We start from the raw sequence: 16,642 nt of genomic DNA, 5'->3' as shown, positions 1-16,642 counted from the left end.
TAAGTGACACTGTTGAACCAACTGAAATGCTGAAGTAACAGTATTCACAACAACACCCAAAGCAGTCTTTGCTTAAGTACTTGCTAATACAGAAAAAAACAACTTTGAGTATAGCTGCATCAGATAAAATTGTACAGTGATTTATTTTAAATCTAGAAATATTTTACATTTTTTACATCAGTGTGCAGTTCATGATGTCTGAAAATACAGAGTGCAGGTACACGTATAAAAGTACAACATGGGGCTAACCACAGTTAAGTGATACCTTAATTTTTAAGGCGTGAAGTCCCCATCTTATTTTAAAAAGCCACAATTACATTCACACTCCTTAATACTTTTGTTCAGTTCAGCTAACAAAATGCGTTTTTCAGTAAGTCCGGATTGGTAAAAAAAATACCTTCCCCTTTCAAGCTTATGATAATGTTGAAGTGTTCCACTGTCTTTAACTCCAAAGGGAATTAATACATTTTTCCTTCATGATAAAATGGTAGAAAGTGCTTTCTTACTCCATTTCAAAGCAATTCAAGGTCCAGCCCTAAAACTGGTGGAAAATGCAGAGCCTGTTTTACTTCTGAGCATTGCCTAAGCCTACCCACAACTGGAGACCAAGCCAGTATTAGGTACTATGACCTACCAACTTCTGACTTCCATAAATTGATCTCATTGTGAACTACAAGAGCACACACAAAAATGAAGAGTGGGTACAGTTGAACATCTGGCAACAAAGTGTAAATCTATATATGAGAAACTTGTTTATCTAATAAAGTTTTCATCTCACAAAATTCAGGGGAACATGAGAGAGAAAATAAAGCGCTTATTAGTCCAAAAGGAAGAAAAATTCACCAGCCCTCATAAACATTAACAGTATGACAACATGGCTACAATGCTGCATGCAATATTGCATCAAGGCAGTCACCGTTACACTGAATACAGCTCTAATATGACAGGAAGTTTATGTCAGTATCATTTAAAGTTTCCTTTTGCTGCCTGTCTACAGACTATTCTCTTAACCCAACTCTAGAATCCTATTAAACAGCACATAACTTCTCTAAGGCAGTCAACTTGCTAGGGGTCTCTAGCCAGTGAAGATAAAATGCAGTGTATTTGTTCGCTACAGAATGTTAGTCGACTAACTATGAAAGTTACTTGAAACAACTTTTTCACATTAACTTGCTCACTATGCACCCTAGAGCTCTTCATTCAACTGCGAACATAAAAAGGCAAGGGTTTTGCCTGAATATATTCAATTAAAATTTGTTAATAAAAGTATACACAATACGATGTCAAAAAACAGCTAACTTTGTTCCTCAATGTTAAGTTGAATTCAGCTACCTATTGATGTGATTCCAGTGTTTAACTGAAGGAACAAGGAAATGCTATGCCTAAAATGGGAAAAAAAAAAAAAAAAAAAAAAAAATCACATTCAAGTTTGTTCACGTGATCCAAAAGCAAAAACAAGATACTTACTCTTTAGTTTCACTATTTAAAACAGCACTGCTACAGATGTGGCAGCTGCAGCCCTTAAATCTTCACAGGTCAGAAAATTCTTTCAGGATGTAGGAACGTTCTGATCTTAGTTGGCAGAATATGGTAGAACGTAGACCTTATATTACATTTTTGTTCCTTGAGTTCTTTCTCTCCCTTCCTTTTTTCAGCAGTTTTTTAAAAATTCCCCTTCTGTGCGACTTCTAAGTCAGTTGCCAGTGCTTTACACTCAGTTTTACTGCAATACTGAGCAAATGCAAAACAGTAACTTACTGGTCAATTAATTACTGGTTTACTTTACACAGTAGCTACATTCAGCAAATTTAAATTCCAGTTAGTAATCAACAGTCAACAAAACATACCAGCCACTGACAGATGTGGCCCCCCCCCCCTAATAAAAGCCAACAACACTTTACTGGAAGAGGAAGTGCACTAGTTTAATCTAGTTCCCCAGCATCTGTATGGATCAGGAGTTTCATTTGGGCTTTTTGGTTCTTTTATCTGAAGCTGGTTCAAGTGCCAAAAAGTTCTGCTGATGTGCCTGATCTATATAGACAGGCGAGCTGGTCAAACTAACATAAATGCCTCTTCTGGGCATGCACTGTGCGGTACACCGAGCTGAAAATATATTTTTTTTCCCCCACATCTGTAAGGAGCCACCATGTCCATACAAAAATAGAAGACAATCTTCCAATGTTCATCACATCAGCCTATTTAGTCAGTAACCTTTTTGTTAGAAACTTGAGAACTGTTTACATTGAGGAAGAATTAAAAAAAGAAAAAAAAATAAATCAGCGTGTTTTATAACAATGATTATTTTTTCATAAAAATATAACCTCTGCCTTCTAAATAGCTCTACAGATCTGTGGGGAAGAAAGTTCCTCCAATCAATTGATATGCTTTAAAGAAAAAAATCCCATAAAAATATCACATCTAAAAAGATCAGTATATTTTCATTGGACCTAAAGTTAATGTGCAGTCAAGTGTGATTTACAAAGTTTGACTAAAAAGACCAAAGAAGGTGAAATATTTACATTATACACATTTATCAAAGTACAGTGCTATTAGAAAGTGGAATGTCATTTTTCGTTTAAAAAAATTCAAGCCTAACAGGTCGGCTCCAGACCCAAGTGGCACCTTTATTTCTTTAAGGGAAGATTTTCCTAATTAATACAACCATAGTTTCTTGTGTATATTATTCCTCTACCCAAAAGGTATATGCTCAAACTTGCATCGTGTTCCACAAGATAATTAACTTAAGTGTTAAATAACAATATTTATAACTGACCATATGGACTGAATATATACACATTTAAAGTCTCTTTAAGGTGATTTTTAGGTAGAAGATAGGTGCATTTATGATGTCTAAAGCAGCTTATAGAAAGGATATCTTAAGGTCTAGAAACTTTACTGGCTTGTTTTCAGTTTCCGCTTTTAGTCCAAAGAGGAGAAGAAAACTCAAACACTCAGTTAATCTTTCTATTCACAAGCTGCCTAATGGATGTTTCTTCACAAATACACTATCAAGGGGTGGAACCACAGAGGTCTAGAGCTCACACTGCCATCTAATATTACAATCTGCACAATCTCACTCTGACAGATTGCCAGAGAGAAATTCACTCCTCCCTTGGAATTGTTCATTTTCATCGTAACCAGGTGGATGGCACCCACTGAGGCTCTGTATCGAGTTTGTTTATTAGTCGAAGTAGCTCCTGATATGCCTTGTCCAGATCAGAATTCACAATTGCTGTGTCAAGGTAGTGTCCATTGTTCTGCTCCATCTCTCTGGTCTTCTCTATGATCTCTCGCAGTTCTTCTGGCTGTAATGAGAATGCAAGCGAAATTGAAGTACTGCAAACATATGAACATATCACACACCTCCATCTAGAGTCACTGAAGAAAGCACAAAAGGACTTGCATAAAAAAATTCTTATATTTCCCATACAGAGCTCCATTACATTGGCAAATCTGACTTGCAAACTGCTAGAAAAATCAAATTCCATACACAAAAGGCTGAGAAAAATACAGAAATGTGCAACTATAATATACGATTCAAACTGCCACTAAAAGGGAAGAAAGGTAACAGATATTGCTGCATGTTTTGAGAGCTGCTTACATGTAAGGAAGTTTGTAGTATGTGCTTTAAAAAGACTCCGAAGTCTTTAGTAGCAACTGGTCAGGAAGCCCCACTGGTCACCAGCATTCCCTCTAAGCTGTGTGGCGTGAGCGGCCACGTAGGCACGCTCATGCTGCGCTGTCAGGAGTGCCTGTGCGGCTGCGCGGCTTAGAGGGAAAGCTGCTGGTCACACTAAGTCTTATCGCCTCATTAAACTGATGCAGTTTTGAGTAAAACTATCTGTAGAGAATGCAAAGAAAAAGATGGAATGAACACTGCAATGTACTGTTCAGCATGCGACTGCCTCTGAAGGAAGTGAGCGTGAAAGTATTTCATCTGAAGTAAGGGCAACAATGACAAGCTCCTAAGTCCACCACCTTTCAACAAGAAGAACAAGTGATATTGAAATACTGTCACAATGACTTTGTTTATATGCAGATGTGAACTTAGTTACAGAAAGAAAAAACCCACAACTCTACAGGTGTAACACAACACATGCAACAAGTATTACACCATAGTTTAAGATAACAGTTGTCACTTAAAATATACCCCCCTGAAAATGTCTAGGGAATGGACCAGACAACTGTAATGAGAAACAAGGTAAAAGCCACACAAGGCAAACTGAAAGAATCATCTCAACACTGAATACATATTGCAGGGAAAATGGAAAAGACACTTTCAAGACGGTGGAAGCGGAGGTAGCAGAGCCAGAAAGATTGCATGAGAGCGCAAATACTTATTTCACTACAATACTTAGTAACTGGGAATTTTAAATAGGCCCAAGAGTTTTGCAGATTAAGCCTGAACTTTGCCGGGCTTTAGTAAAAAAAACAAACAAACAAACAAAAAAAACCCCCACTACCCCAAGTATATCCTGGGGGAAGGAGGAAAGTGGGAACTTCTGTCAAACCAAAAAAAAAATTCCTGTTATGTAATCCCCAACTGGGCCATTAAAGGTGGAAATAATTTGTAACCAAAAAATATTCTCACTTTCCCACCACCAGCAATATACCCACATCCATCCCAAATGCTTTTTAAATTACTGTGACAAAAAACTAAGCACGTAATTATTTTATTTGACACTGAAAATTATCAGCCCTGCATAACTGCTCGGGAAGAGTACGATGAATGCCAGATCCAACTGAAATGGCAGTGGGAACTGAGAAAGAGAGAGAAAATATAATAATATCAATCTGAATCTGGCAAAAACATTTTCTAGCATTAACATTTCTAATACTTCAAGGGTCACGTTCAGTACCTCATACCAGACTGGGTCAATGGAAGAGTGCTGTGCAGTGAATCCTTCCTACATTACTTTCTGTAGCGCCTAAGCAAGCTCTTACCCTCAACGGGCTTAGCCTGCAACATCAAGCAGACTAGCAGCTCAACTTATTAGTGCATATGCAATATTTGCCAATTAAAAAAAAGCAAGAACAGTGGGAAACAAGGTTAATTATGAGGGAAAGTAAATGAGAACAAACCATTTTAAAATCCGCGTATGTTTGCTGGTTTGGTTGATCACAGGTGAAATGAGTGACCCTTGGACTGGTGTAGCTTAGCTAGCAAAAGCCCCTGGTATGATACAGTTATACTGGCAAGACTCTTGTTGGTAGATGTATTCATAATGGGATTGCTTTGCCATACAGTATTACATGCGTAATTATACTGGCAAAGTGCTTCTAGTATAGTCTAGCTGAAAATTATTCACTAACATTAAAAGTGAAGAACCAAACTGAATTAGCTTTACAATACACATTGCTATGCTACCAGCGTTTTGCAGGGCCATCCCAGGCTTCCTGTTGGTAGCTTGGTGGTTGAAACCAGCTGAGCTGACAAGAAGCTGCTACATAGCCTCTGTCCCAAAAAAGTCCATCCATCAGGCATTCCGGGCTGGTAATGTTGCCTGATGTGCTTCTTCATTAGGGTCACGTTCAGAGAGGACCAAAGGCTCACATAGTCTTGATGAAGCCCTGGCAGCTCTCACCCATGTCTACTATGCCATCACAGGGTGTGCCAAGCAGCAGAAGCATTGGCACAGCTCAGCCCCTTTCCCCAGCCTGGGCTGCAGCCAGCACCCCTGGCAGAGACTTAAAAGCCCCATGACACATGGAGCACAAAGGAGGGGAGGGGGCAACCTCCTTGGATGCTTATCTTGCTGGGGTGATCTGACCCCAGCTGACTTCCTGTCCCTTGGGTGGGGGCTGGACCCGATGATCTCGTGAGGTCCCTTCCAGCCCTAATGTCTATGAAATCTATGTCCTTAAATTGCTTGGAAAGCTTTTCTCTTAGCTTTCAGATTCCCCCATCAAGTCTCCAGGTTTTATTCTATTGTAGAGAGCTAACTTCTGGCTTGGTGAAACAGCCCGATATGGATCTGTTGAGGTCTTATGCAACCATTTTGAAACCCTGCTGGAACATAAAAACTTCCCATGGAAGGTCAAGTAATTTCCTCTTTCTTAATTCTGAAAAACATACATTGAAAACATATCCATTATTTAAACAAATATCCCTGAAGGTACCTGGCGCAAACTTTCATCAGGGTACTTTCTGAATGGTATTTAGTGAAACAAATTTACCCCCTTATCTCTGTAATAGACTCCTTTGTGTTTAAACTGTGAGAAATCCAAAAGCATCTTCTTCATACACCTTTGAAACAGAGGGCCAGACTGTTATATGCCTATATGCAGCTCTTGTACACATGTGTTCAACTAGATACACAAACTTTCGAAAATCTTGTACCAATATGAAATAAGTGTATTATCACTACTCAGAGGACGCCTTGGACCAAGGAAAAGGAAACAACAATAGAATAAAGACTGAATGGAGAGGAAGAGCCTAGAGAAACAGATCTGTAAGACATTTCAAATCAAAAGCCTTTTTTGGGCTAATCTCTCCTTTTTCTACTCCTATTAAAATCTGACTAAAAATATCACACCAATCTCTTTTACAGGGTGTCAAAAGGGTCTTTTATAGATTACAGTATGACCTGGTCTGGCCTCCTGTAGAACCTGGACAACAGAACCATATCCACTAATTCCTGCATTGAATTCATACCTCTACTTTAGCTTAAGATCTCTTAAGAATACAGTTTTGACTTAAAGATTACAAGGAATGGAAAATCCAGAACAAGCCTTTTTCTGCTGATTAAAGAGCTATCTATCATCAGAAAGCACTTCTGCATGTATGTACTCATACTACATTATCAAGCCACTTCTTTTTTAACCTTCTCTTGGATAAAATACTTAAGAGTTTGAGTTTTAGCCACTCTCTGATAAGCCTCCAGATCTTCAGCTGTTAATTCTCCTGTCTTAACGCTTTCCAACTTTTCAACATCCTTTTTGAAGTGTGGACACCAGAACCGATCACAGTGGTTTAATAATGGTTCTACTATTTCTGTATAAAGAGCTGATATAATCATCCTACTTGGCATTTTTCTACTTATGTGGAAAAATGCTTATGCTTATATTCACTTCAGACATGTTTACAGATGCTTATGCTCTTGGTCCACTGGTTATTCATCACGGTTCTTAAGTTCCTTTCATTGCCACTATATTCCAGAATAAATGCTCTTCTTGTAAATTTGCTCATTGTTCCACAATGTGTGACTTGCATTCAGCTCTACTACAATTCATGTTGCTCAGATGAGCTCTTTCACTAACTTTGTCCTGAAATGTCCACTAGACAGAGTCCAATCACAAAGCAAACCAGTCTGGATTGTGAACAGGAGAATGATTGTTTAAGTAAGACAGAATTCTTTCCACTCAGGGTCAAACATTTAACACAGAGACTGTGTTTGCAACTTCCCCAAATACTTATAATTGAAACTATTTATTGCCTTTATATTTTGTGTAACTTTTATTGTTTAAAATTAAACAAAAAGAGGTATTAAAATAAATAACTGAGGCAGTCCTATGATAATCTGAATTTGACATCAGATTTCAAAAAACAATAGACTGCCTATAAAATACTAAGCCTTGGCTTAGCCACAGTTTGCTCCCTAATTTTCATTCAGGAATGTCATGTTGTTATGCAACTGGTGTACCACATACTGATCCCTTTGTGCAGTGGCATGCACTAGCATTTTCTACTGTAGGTTGCGTCCAGACTGAATGGACTAGAATGTCTTTTCAATGGCTGATGTGGTATGTAGTAGTAAAGTTACTGAAACAAAGATCCAAAGGAAAGTATATTTGTCTTACCACAAGCTACAGATGCTTTCAAATGTATGAATGCTGCAAAAATAGCATCCTATCTGTCTGTTCACTAAGTTACTTCTGCAATTCAAATATAACGTGGCATTTTGAAGCATATTTGGGGTATATACAGTCATAAAAAAAATCATAAAAAAATTGGAGCCTAAGATTTGCAAAAAAGAGACAGAGGAAAGAGAAGGAAAGACAACTGGTTAGAACTGAAGTATCAATCAATACCTGCCCTTTATTAGCTATGGTCAAATTTGAATTTCTGCTTCTATTGCTTTGCTTATTTTTTATTTTGAGCACAAAAGCTGTAGCTAAAGCCTGCTTACCACATTTCCAAATATTTTTAAATGGTGGTTCACCTACAGCTTTGGAGTTAAAGACCTAAAAGCATGACCCCTTTGCCTGGAAGGATGAAAGAGCTAAAACAGGAGCTGAACCCAGGGTAAAAGGCAGAAGTTTAGGCCACAAAGAAAGTCACTGGCAGCTACCTGATGCCATCAAGTGATGCAGAACAGTGGGCAGAGAATGAGATAGTACAATACTTAATTTCTTGTTTTGATTTACATTTCTGTTACTCAAAGAAAATGACAGAAAAAGATATACCAGCTGTAGAAATATTAAGCTGGCCACTTGGATTCTGTGTCCCACGTAAGTACGGAGGTACAGATTACTCTTGAATCATACTAAATCTGTGGAATGTTAAGCAGTGTTGAAGCTAGAAATTGCTGTGAGCAGTTGCACATTAGGGGTTAATACTTTTTCTTACCTGCACAGCTCTGACTTGCCACTAGATGGCTGGAAAGCAGAGGCATAGCTAGAGCCAGGCCACTAGGCCCTATTCCTGCTCTGGGTGTAGGGGGAGACTGGGAGCAGTGCATCCTTAGATGCTGGAGGACTGTAGATTGCTTATTTTATCTCCATGGAGCAGACTGAAGTTACCCTAACATGAATTAGGTAGCATGGCCCAGAGTTAGTCCTTGCCTGAAGTGGCATAACTGAGATGCTCAGAGGGCACTCAGCACAAGTTAACAAGCTTCGGTGAGTGGAGGCTCCTGTTTTAAGGGTTCTTAGTATGGTCCAAGTGTGATGTGTAACTTCACCCTCAGACATGTAGTCAACGAGGAGTTCCTAGACAGCACGGTCTTACTGAGAAGTGTGTTGGCAGAGTGGTTAGCATATCTCATCGTGGCTTCACGAAGTGCATATCCAAGCTCTGCTCTGGACTGATGATAAAGACCACCTCCAACTGACCCAGCTGTTGATGGGAACCGGGTAATTCAGACTGGGGAATCAAAGGCAGCCTGAACCAATGCTAACCTTCTGCGCTGTTGGCTACAGAAACTGATGTGCCTTAACAAAACTAGCTCAAAGAGCCTACAGGCTCAAGTGGACCTTTGACCTTACTGCTTATCTCAGTAAGTCTAACCTTTCCACTGCAACAGATATTTACAATATAATTCTCTTGGTTACCACAAAATTTCATGCATGTTTTAGATAATGACAAGCAATAGTTTTATGCTGAATTCTTTTGAAGTTGTGCTAAGAAACTGAGCTCCACACTTGCCAACAAAGCCCCAAACTGCTTTGTAATAAATATTTAAATTACTACTGTTCATTACCTTAGGATTTTTACCCTCTTTGGCCAATAATGCACGTAGCCGCTCTTGTGAAGGTGGCGCAATAAAGATAATATATGGCTTCAAGTCAGAATTGCGTAGGGTCTTCAATGACTGAAGGAAAAACACATTTGTGCTGTTTATTATTTAAAAATAAATACTATTAACTAAGTTTCTAAAGGAAAAGTAGGCAATGACACCTAGTTCATATAATATTATCAAATGTTAATATAATTCTACTGCTAATATACCTGGCTATGAATTTTGAGAATTTATTTTTATCTGTGGCATTCACTAATAGCCGCATTCTTGCTTGGTAACATGATGCCCCTAATTATCACTGACTTTACCATTTCTTATGTGATGGGTATTTTCACCCTTAGGGAACTCCAATATTTATTCTTGTTCAAGTATGGTTCCTTCTAGCAAGATAAGAACAGTCCTGACCAAAATAAATTTGGCAGAACTGAAACATGTCAATAGACTGACTGAAATTTACATTTTTTCAGGTCTTTAATACAAAAAAATAACCTGAAGCTACATATGCAGTTTTTCCACATTTAGTTCTCAGTTGTAAGGTGTGTTCTATCATGTACTTAAAAAATTCATACTTAAATAACGATGACTAACTTTTTTTCTGTTTAAAGTTATATGCTATTTCCAAGGCAAAACAGGTTCATTAGCAACATATCAAACATTCATTTTGCATAGTTATATGGAAAGAGCAAAGGACACCGAGTCAGGAGAAATGGATTCTACTACTGGCGCTCAAAAGGCTTCTGCTTCTGTGACTTAGTTTCTTAATCTGCAAAGTGAGATTACTTACCAGGCTCATAAGATATTATGAAGTTGACTTTATAAACCTTTGTTACTTGTTTTGAGTTCTTCCCATCTCTTACATTTCTGTGGAATGGTGTGTGCACACACACGCACGCACACACACATTTTGGGACTGATGCTAAACATAAATGATGACCTTTTAAACAGTTAAAGCAGATATAAAAGCTCTTCACATGTTTATGTTTTTAAAACAAGAAACAACAGAAACAATTATTGTTTAGTAATTTACACAGTTGTGATTTTTCTTTGTTCATATTTAATTAGTTCAAGGAACAACAATTTAAGACACACATTTAACAAATACTGAGTAACTGTGTGAAATAACACTGACATAATAACAAAATTGTATGAATAAAATTAACTGACATATCTTTTTGCTTTTGTCCAAAATTGTTAAATAAAAGAGTGCAACTCTTCATGCTATTTAATAATTACTAGTTCTGTCTACTCTAACAATATTAAAAAGACTGAAAAAAATATACATTACTTACAGCAACCAGTATTACCAGCCAAAAGAGAGAGCTACTTTTCTAATCAAAATTCTCTGTCATTTAAAATTATTTTCCCTTCCTTGAGTTATTCAATCATTCCGTAGATCCCTAGTCTTCATCTGCAAACTCTTTGGGGCAAGGGTCATCATGTTTGTACAGTACCTAACACAAAGAGGTTCTGGTCCACGACTAGCGAATCCTATCTTTTATGATGACAGCAATGTAGTTCTGACTCATGACCCTCCACTGGACTGTGGCAGAAAGGCGCATTATATAACATGGGGTTTGTTGATGCACCATTTTCTCCAGTATGCACTACAATTTTAAGGTATCACAGGCTAACAAGTTACCAGTACAGGCAACCCCCTCTTAACACTGTTTCACTTAGCTCTATTTTGCTATGTCACTCATTTTAAATTTATGCCTGATTTCACTTAGCACTCAACGAATTTCGTTATAATGCTTGCAGTTACCATCTTGGATCATTAAAAAAACTTGTGGTTACTATCTTGTATCGTCAAATATTTTCAGTTTCACTTGATGCTCATTTCACTTAACATTCTGTTTTTCAGGAACCAAATTAAGAGCGCTAAATGCGAGTTCCCTGTCACTAAAGTTCTTAAGGGAGCACAAGCAATGAAAGATAGACATTTGCCTTTATGTATATTTTAGGGGACTGGATGCATTTTAAATATAAAATTGGTGACTTGGTAAGTTGGATGTTTATATATAAAGTTAAAAAAAAGAACATTGGTGCATTTAATCCTTCTGTAGCTCTGCCAAGTAGGAACTGCCTAGGCACTACCTTACAACACAGAGCTGAGGTTGTGAAGTATAGCCCTAAACTACTTTAGAGTCCAGAGAGTAACAGAACTCTGAGAAAAAGGGCAAGAAGGGCAGTGGTCTGGAGACTGAAGCTCCCCTGTCCACAGATCAGGCTGTGGATATCAGTTCAGTTTCCTGCTTACCAAATACCTTGTTTAGAAGGGCCTACTCCCCCCACAGTCTAAAAAGACTGAACATACATGGGCTAATAAATTGAGTTCATTTCACACAGGTCACCAGTGCAGAATTACTTGTACCAAATATAGTTTCTTCATATGCCTTCACAGCACTTTTATATTTTCAGTTTTTACAACACCGGTCAAAAAACCCAACAATGTGCAATAACAGCTCTTACTGTACCTGGGTATGAAGATTTAAAAGGCATATCTTGCCAGAGTTGATTACTTGTCGCACAGAATCTATGCTGGTACCATAAAGATTCTTCTCAAATTCTCCATATTCAATAAATTTCCCTGCAGCTATGTCAGTCTCAAATGCCTGCCTTGAAATAAAGTGGTAATCACGGCCAGCTACTTCGTTCTCTCGCCTGCTCCGAGTGGTATCTGAAAATAAGAACCAAAAAGGGGTTATGAAAAAAGTGTACTTCTGAAATTCCAAATAGCTTTGGAGTAAAACTGAGTTTTTTTGTACTACGGTACTGTGCACTATCCAGTGTGGAAAAATGGGCAGTGTAACAGTGCAGTCTGTCCCTGTAAGAGGAAACAGGCAAACCTTTTGAGATAGTTTGCCTATCCAAATGACCCACAGCTAGGGAGTGTTCTGCTAGGAGCTTTTTTAAAACTCCTAGACTGGAAGGGAGGGAGGAAGAAGCAAGATGTGAGCAAGAAGCTTGCTACAAGGAGAGGCCAAGGCTGCTGTGCTGGGCAAAGGCCAAAGGGCTCCCCTCCTACTGCCTGGGACAGTGCGAGTGGCTCAGTTTTGTTTCCTTGTTTCCTAAAGACTGTGTTTTAGTGGGAGGACTAGCTGAGTCACTCCTCAGGAAGCAAAACCTGCCCACAGAAGCCAGAAAGCTAGCCAACCTACTTACAGGCACATATTTTCTTTTCAACAGTGGTATCTCCAGCGATATCTCTGGGCATATAAATCTGCGGAATTTGCAGACCAATCTCACAGGTAGAGTTTGTCACCCAGAGGACCCAAAAACACTTTACCAACTAAAAAAGAAATCACTTCATTCATACAGCTGCATTTGGCTGAAAACCAACAGAATGCAGAAATACTGTGGTATCCTTCGCTATTTGTCATAAGTTATATATTCAATGGAAACTCCAGGGGAAATTAAAGAAGGTACAGTACAGTTACTTTAAGTGGAATTTAGCCCAGACACCTAGGTTAAGAGCAGTTCTGGGAAATGCATCTTTTTTTTATTTTTTTTAAATGAGGGCATGTGATCCTAATGTTATGTCCTGAAAAACATGGACTTGCCCCAGCATTCCTTTAACATTTTATTGTTAAGGTAAGTAACATTAAGGTAAGTAACAGATTCACCAAAGCCATTCTCTTTCAAAAGATTTCTCTTCACTGTTTCTTTAGTATTTTTTCTTTAGCAAGTGCTAACTTTACTCAGTCCAGCTTGCAAAATACCTGACCTTGACTGTCAGCCTGAGACTATTTAGCTGCAGATTACAGCAAGGTTAGGGGTGTGTTACACCACACTCTGTAGACTTACGAGGAACTGCAGCTGCAAAACGATCTGCTTCATTATTCATTAATCTCTGGCGCAGTTCATTCTGGCCACAATTCTGTGGACCAATCAGAACAATAGGCCTTTTCCTATTTGCTGGCTGGTGATACAGTGACATTTCTTCATAGGTCAAAATCTCCTCATTGTCATAATCTTCAGAGAAAAGGAAAAAAAAGTGAAAATGTTATTAGGCACTATCACAGCTGATGCTATTGCTGTTATACAGCAGCAGAGTCTGCCACAAGTTTCCTAGTTATAATGGGCTTAAGGAAGCCCATTCTTTCTTCCCCTCTCACCGTGTGTACCTTTTGCGTGCTTGAGTCTGAGGTCCCTAGCACATATTACACTTCTGGTGCAATTAACATGTTAGTAACAGTGCTACATGTTCAGCCAATTTATGGCACCATAAAGTGGCAAATCAGCCACTCGTTTGTGGCTCGTTTGTATGGTACCATAAATTGAATGTGTAGCTCGCCTCTGTCCCAATGCTGACAATCTGCTGATTATCAGCATTCGCATCAGGACAGGAATTGGCATGGGGACTGGGACAGCCCTGGTCCCAATGCCAAAATGGGCTGCTAGGGGAGTGGGCTGCAAAATTCCCTTGCAGGGGGGACCCAGCAACCACTATGCCTGGCAGCCTTTCTGGCTTTGCCCTGCAGTACCCACAGAGGCTGTGGGGCAAGGCATTTAAAATGCTGGATTGAGAGGAGCTGGGCTGCACAGTTTTTAGATGTCCTGGGATATTGGGATGTCTGAAAACCACAGGTTTTTCTAAAACCCCAGGACTTTCTAGTGCCATTCAGCTGTCAGCCCCAGCCCGACTGCCCTGGGTCTCGAATCTGCTAAGAGCCAACAATCAGCTGGATACTGGCATCAGTTCCAGGTCCCCAGTAGCTCTTAGAGCCTGATGTGGGACTGTAGGTGCTGGTCTTCAACTTTGCTTTGAAGGAAACCAACTGGCTCCCTCCTCTTGCCCTCACATGGCACAGAGGTGCCCACCCACAGTCCCACATGTGGAGTTGTGAGCACCTGGCTTTCAACCTGTCAGTGCAGGGAAAGCCCAGGATCATGATCCTGGGTTCCCCTTGCACTAGCAAGTAGAAAGGGCATGACTAAAATCTGATCCCTGATCCAAAAACTATGCCTCCTGCCATGCATGTATGGCATGGTAGGATGTGTGATTGCTGGAATTGGGGATCAGATCCTATTACACTGCTAAATGAATATGTGCCAGGAGCCTGAGAGAACTGTACCAGTCCTCTGGCTGGCATCTAAACCAATTCACCTCCACTCTGTTTATCTGTCCAGATTTGTTGCTGTGTAGCAATTTCTATTCTTGTGGTAAGGAAGAGTGCTGCCGCCAGACTACTGCCAGGCCCAACTGACAAGCAATGGCACAAGTCAGGGACCAGGTTTACTCTGTGGTTCCCAACCTTTTTTATCCTGCGGACCAGCAGGAGTGGGATGGGGTGCATGGAGCCAGCTACCTCCCTCTCGGGGCTGCCCCACTGCCCAGCTTTAACTCCGCAAGACTGCCAGCGGCAGAAGCCCCTCACCCAGGCAGACAGATAGGGGTCTGAGTGGGATGCCTGTGCCAGGACCCAGCAGCCAACCCTTCGTGGCCCAGTACTGGGCCTGGTGGTTGGGAAACCTCTGGGTTTATTGATAAGCCTACTACATCTACAGCAAAATACAAAAGACATCTTCATTTGGCAATTATTTCCTGGTCTTAATAATTATAGACAATAATGTGAATTTTTATCAGATTTTCCTCTACATAAATGTATACCATAAATTCCAAAGTCCTTTGTAGGAATACAGTATAAATTTAACTATAGGAAATTGTTTCTGGAAGCATGGTTTCATTCTCATTTATTGACTTTGAAATGATTACTACATTAGGAATAACAGAGACCAACTTTATAGATGCTATAATAGATTGGTTTGTCATAACTGACTGTCCAGGACATTTTGGTAGATAATTCCAAACAACCTCCATTTTACACCAAAATTATACATCATGCCATGATTTTTCTGTAGTTGTTCTGCAATGGCAAACACTTCACATCAAGGTGACTACTTACCATCATTTTTATTGGCATTGTACAGAACCTTTTTCCGTTTCTTTTTATTTTTCTTTGCACACCAGAGCTTTCCTGGTTAAAATAAAATCACAAGTCACATTTCGATAAATAAAAAAAAAGCATTTTCTCTTCCTGCATATCTAAAAAGTAAAAGCACACATTTTGTTTTTCATATCTCTTATGCAGTTAATATTTAATTAAGAAATAAGATATCTCTTCTGTAATTTGATATATAAAACTTATTCTTGTATCTCTAAAAAAATCCAATACTAACACCAACCACAACATGCAGTTTTCTAACACGTCTTTCTCCCTTAGCCAATATATGCAACAAAACCTGTTGCTTATCCTCTTCATTTCCAAAATCCTTTACATTTCCTACTACTAAAAAACTCTTGACTCTTGTTTTGTGCTTCAACTATCTATAAAATCATATTCTTTGATCTCTCTAATATTCTTAAACTCCCTGACCTTTCATGTAGGGCAGTTGTTACAATCATCCTTCGATGGTTGAATTGACTTGGTTTTCACTCAATTTTGTCTAAATAAGGTGATCACAGGTGGAATATACAGATTTTTAGAAGTTTTATTTTAAAACTTGTCTCTTACTATTGCAGTTCTGATCTTCAAACCAGAAAGAGTAGAATCAATTTAGTTTAGAAATATTGAGGGTCAATCTCTAAGCTCTCTTGAACAATTTCAACATCTGCTTGGCTATAAGAACATAAACCAGCTGACAGCCCAAATCTTTACCTAAAACAAGAATTTCAGAGAATTATCCCACCTGTGCAAGACCAACAGGGAGAGAATTCCTTATAAATCTCAATCTAGACAAGGCTCCAGACATCAGAGTCAGAGTTTTTGTTCGGAGCAGTGGGGTCCAACCTTTCAGGTACATGTGCCACAAATGACATTCTGATTCCCTTCCCCAAACCAATCTACTGCTATACTTTCTGCTCCCTGTCCTATCTACTATCTGCTTTGTGCCACACACATAGGTTGCCTGTGCCACAGGTTGGCCATCCCTGATTTAGAGCGTGTACTTCCAAACCTGGTTTTTCTGGCTCCTTGTCTTCTTCTATAGTTTGCTTCATTGCTTCTCTTTGCTGCTGAAAGCTCTTTCCTTCGTGAATAAAAAAAAAAAAAAGTACAACAGCAGTTAAAATGGGAAGCCATACTTACTTCTATTGACAAATAAAATACCAATTTTCTTTTAAGTATCACATCTCAATTTCATTACTGTTATCATATCTCCAAACCTGACAAGTCTCAAAT

The 16,642-nt window shown here is 39.1% G+C and overlaps 1 protein-coding gene across 4 annotated transcripts in view; it reads right to left on the bottom strand.

Moving 5' to 3' along the window:
• Nucleotides 1-115: 115 nt before the first annotated feature.
• Nucleotides 116-16,642, bottom strand: part of MPP5 (membrane palmitoylated protein 5) — a 70,544-nt gene continuing 54,017 nt past the window's right edge. For all 4 annotated transcript variants that reach the window (XM_019551301.1, XM_019551304.1, XM_019551303.1 and 1 more), the window contains 6 exons: nucleotides 16,419-16,490; nucleotides 15,368-15,439; nucleotides 13,266-13,433; nucleotides 11,936-12,138; nucleotides 9,423-9,533; nucleotides 116-3,305 (listed from right to left, as the gene is read on the bottom strand). In XM_019551301.1, the coding sequence (XP_019406846.1) occupies nucleotides 3,129-3,305; nucleotides 9,423-9,533; nucleotides 11,936-12,138; nucleotides 13,266-13,433; nucleotides 15,368-15,439; nucleotides 16,419-16,490 (803 nt within the window). In that variant the 3' untranslated portion in view covers nucleotides 116-3,128. The remainder of the gene's footprint in view (nucleotides 3,306-9,422; nucleotides 9,534-11,935; nucleotides 12,139-13,265; nucleotides 13,434-15,367; nucleotides 15,440-16,418; nucleotides 16,491-16,642) is intronic.

This window comes from Crocodylus porosus, unplaced genomic scaffold (assembly GCF_001723895.1).
Source record: "Crocodylus porosus isolate Cpor-Errol unplaced genomic scaffold, CroPor_comp1, whole genome shotgun sequence".
NCBI classification, from domain to species: domain Eukaryota; kingdom Metazoa; phylum Chordata; order Crocodylia; family Crocodylidae; genus Crocodylus; species Crocodylus porosus.
The sequence above is the reverse complement of the archived record's forward strand: the minus strand, read 5'-3'. Positions and strand labels throughout refer to the sequence as shown.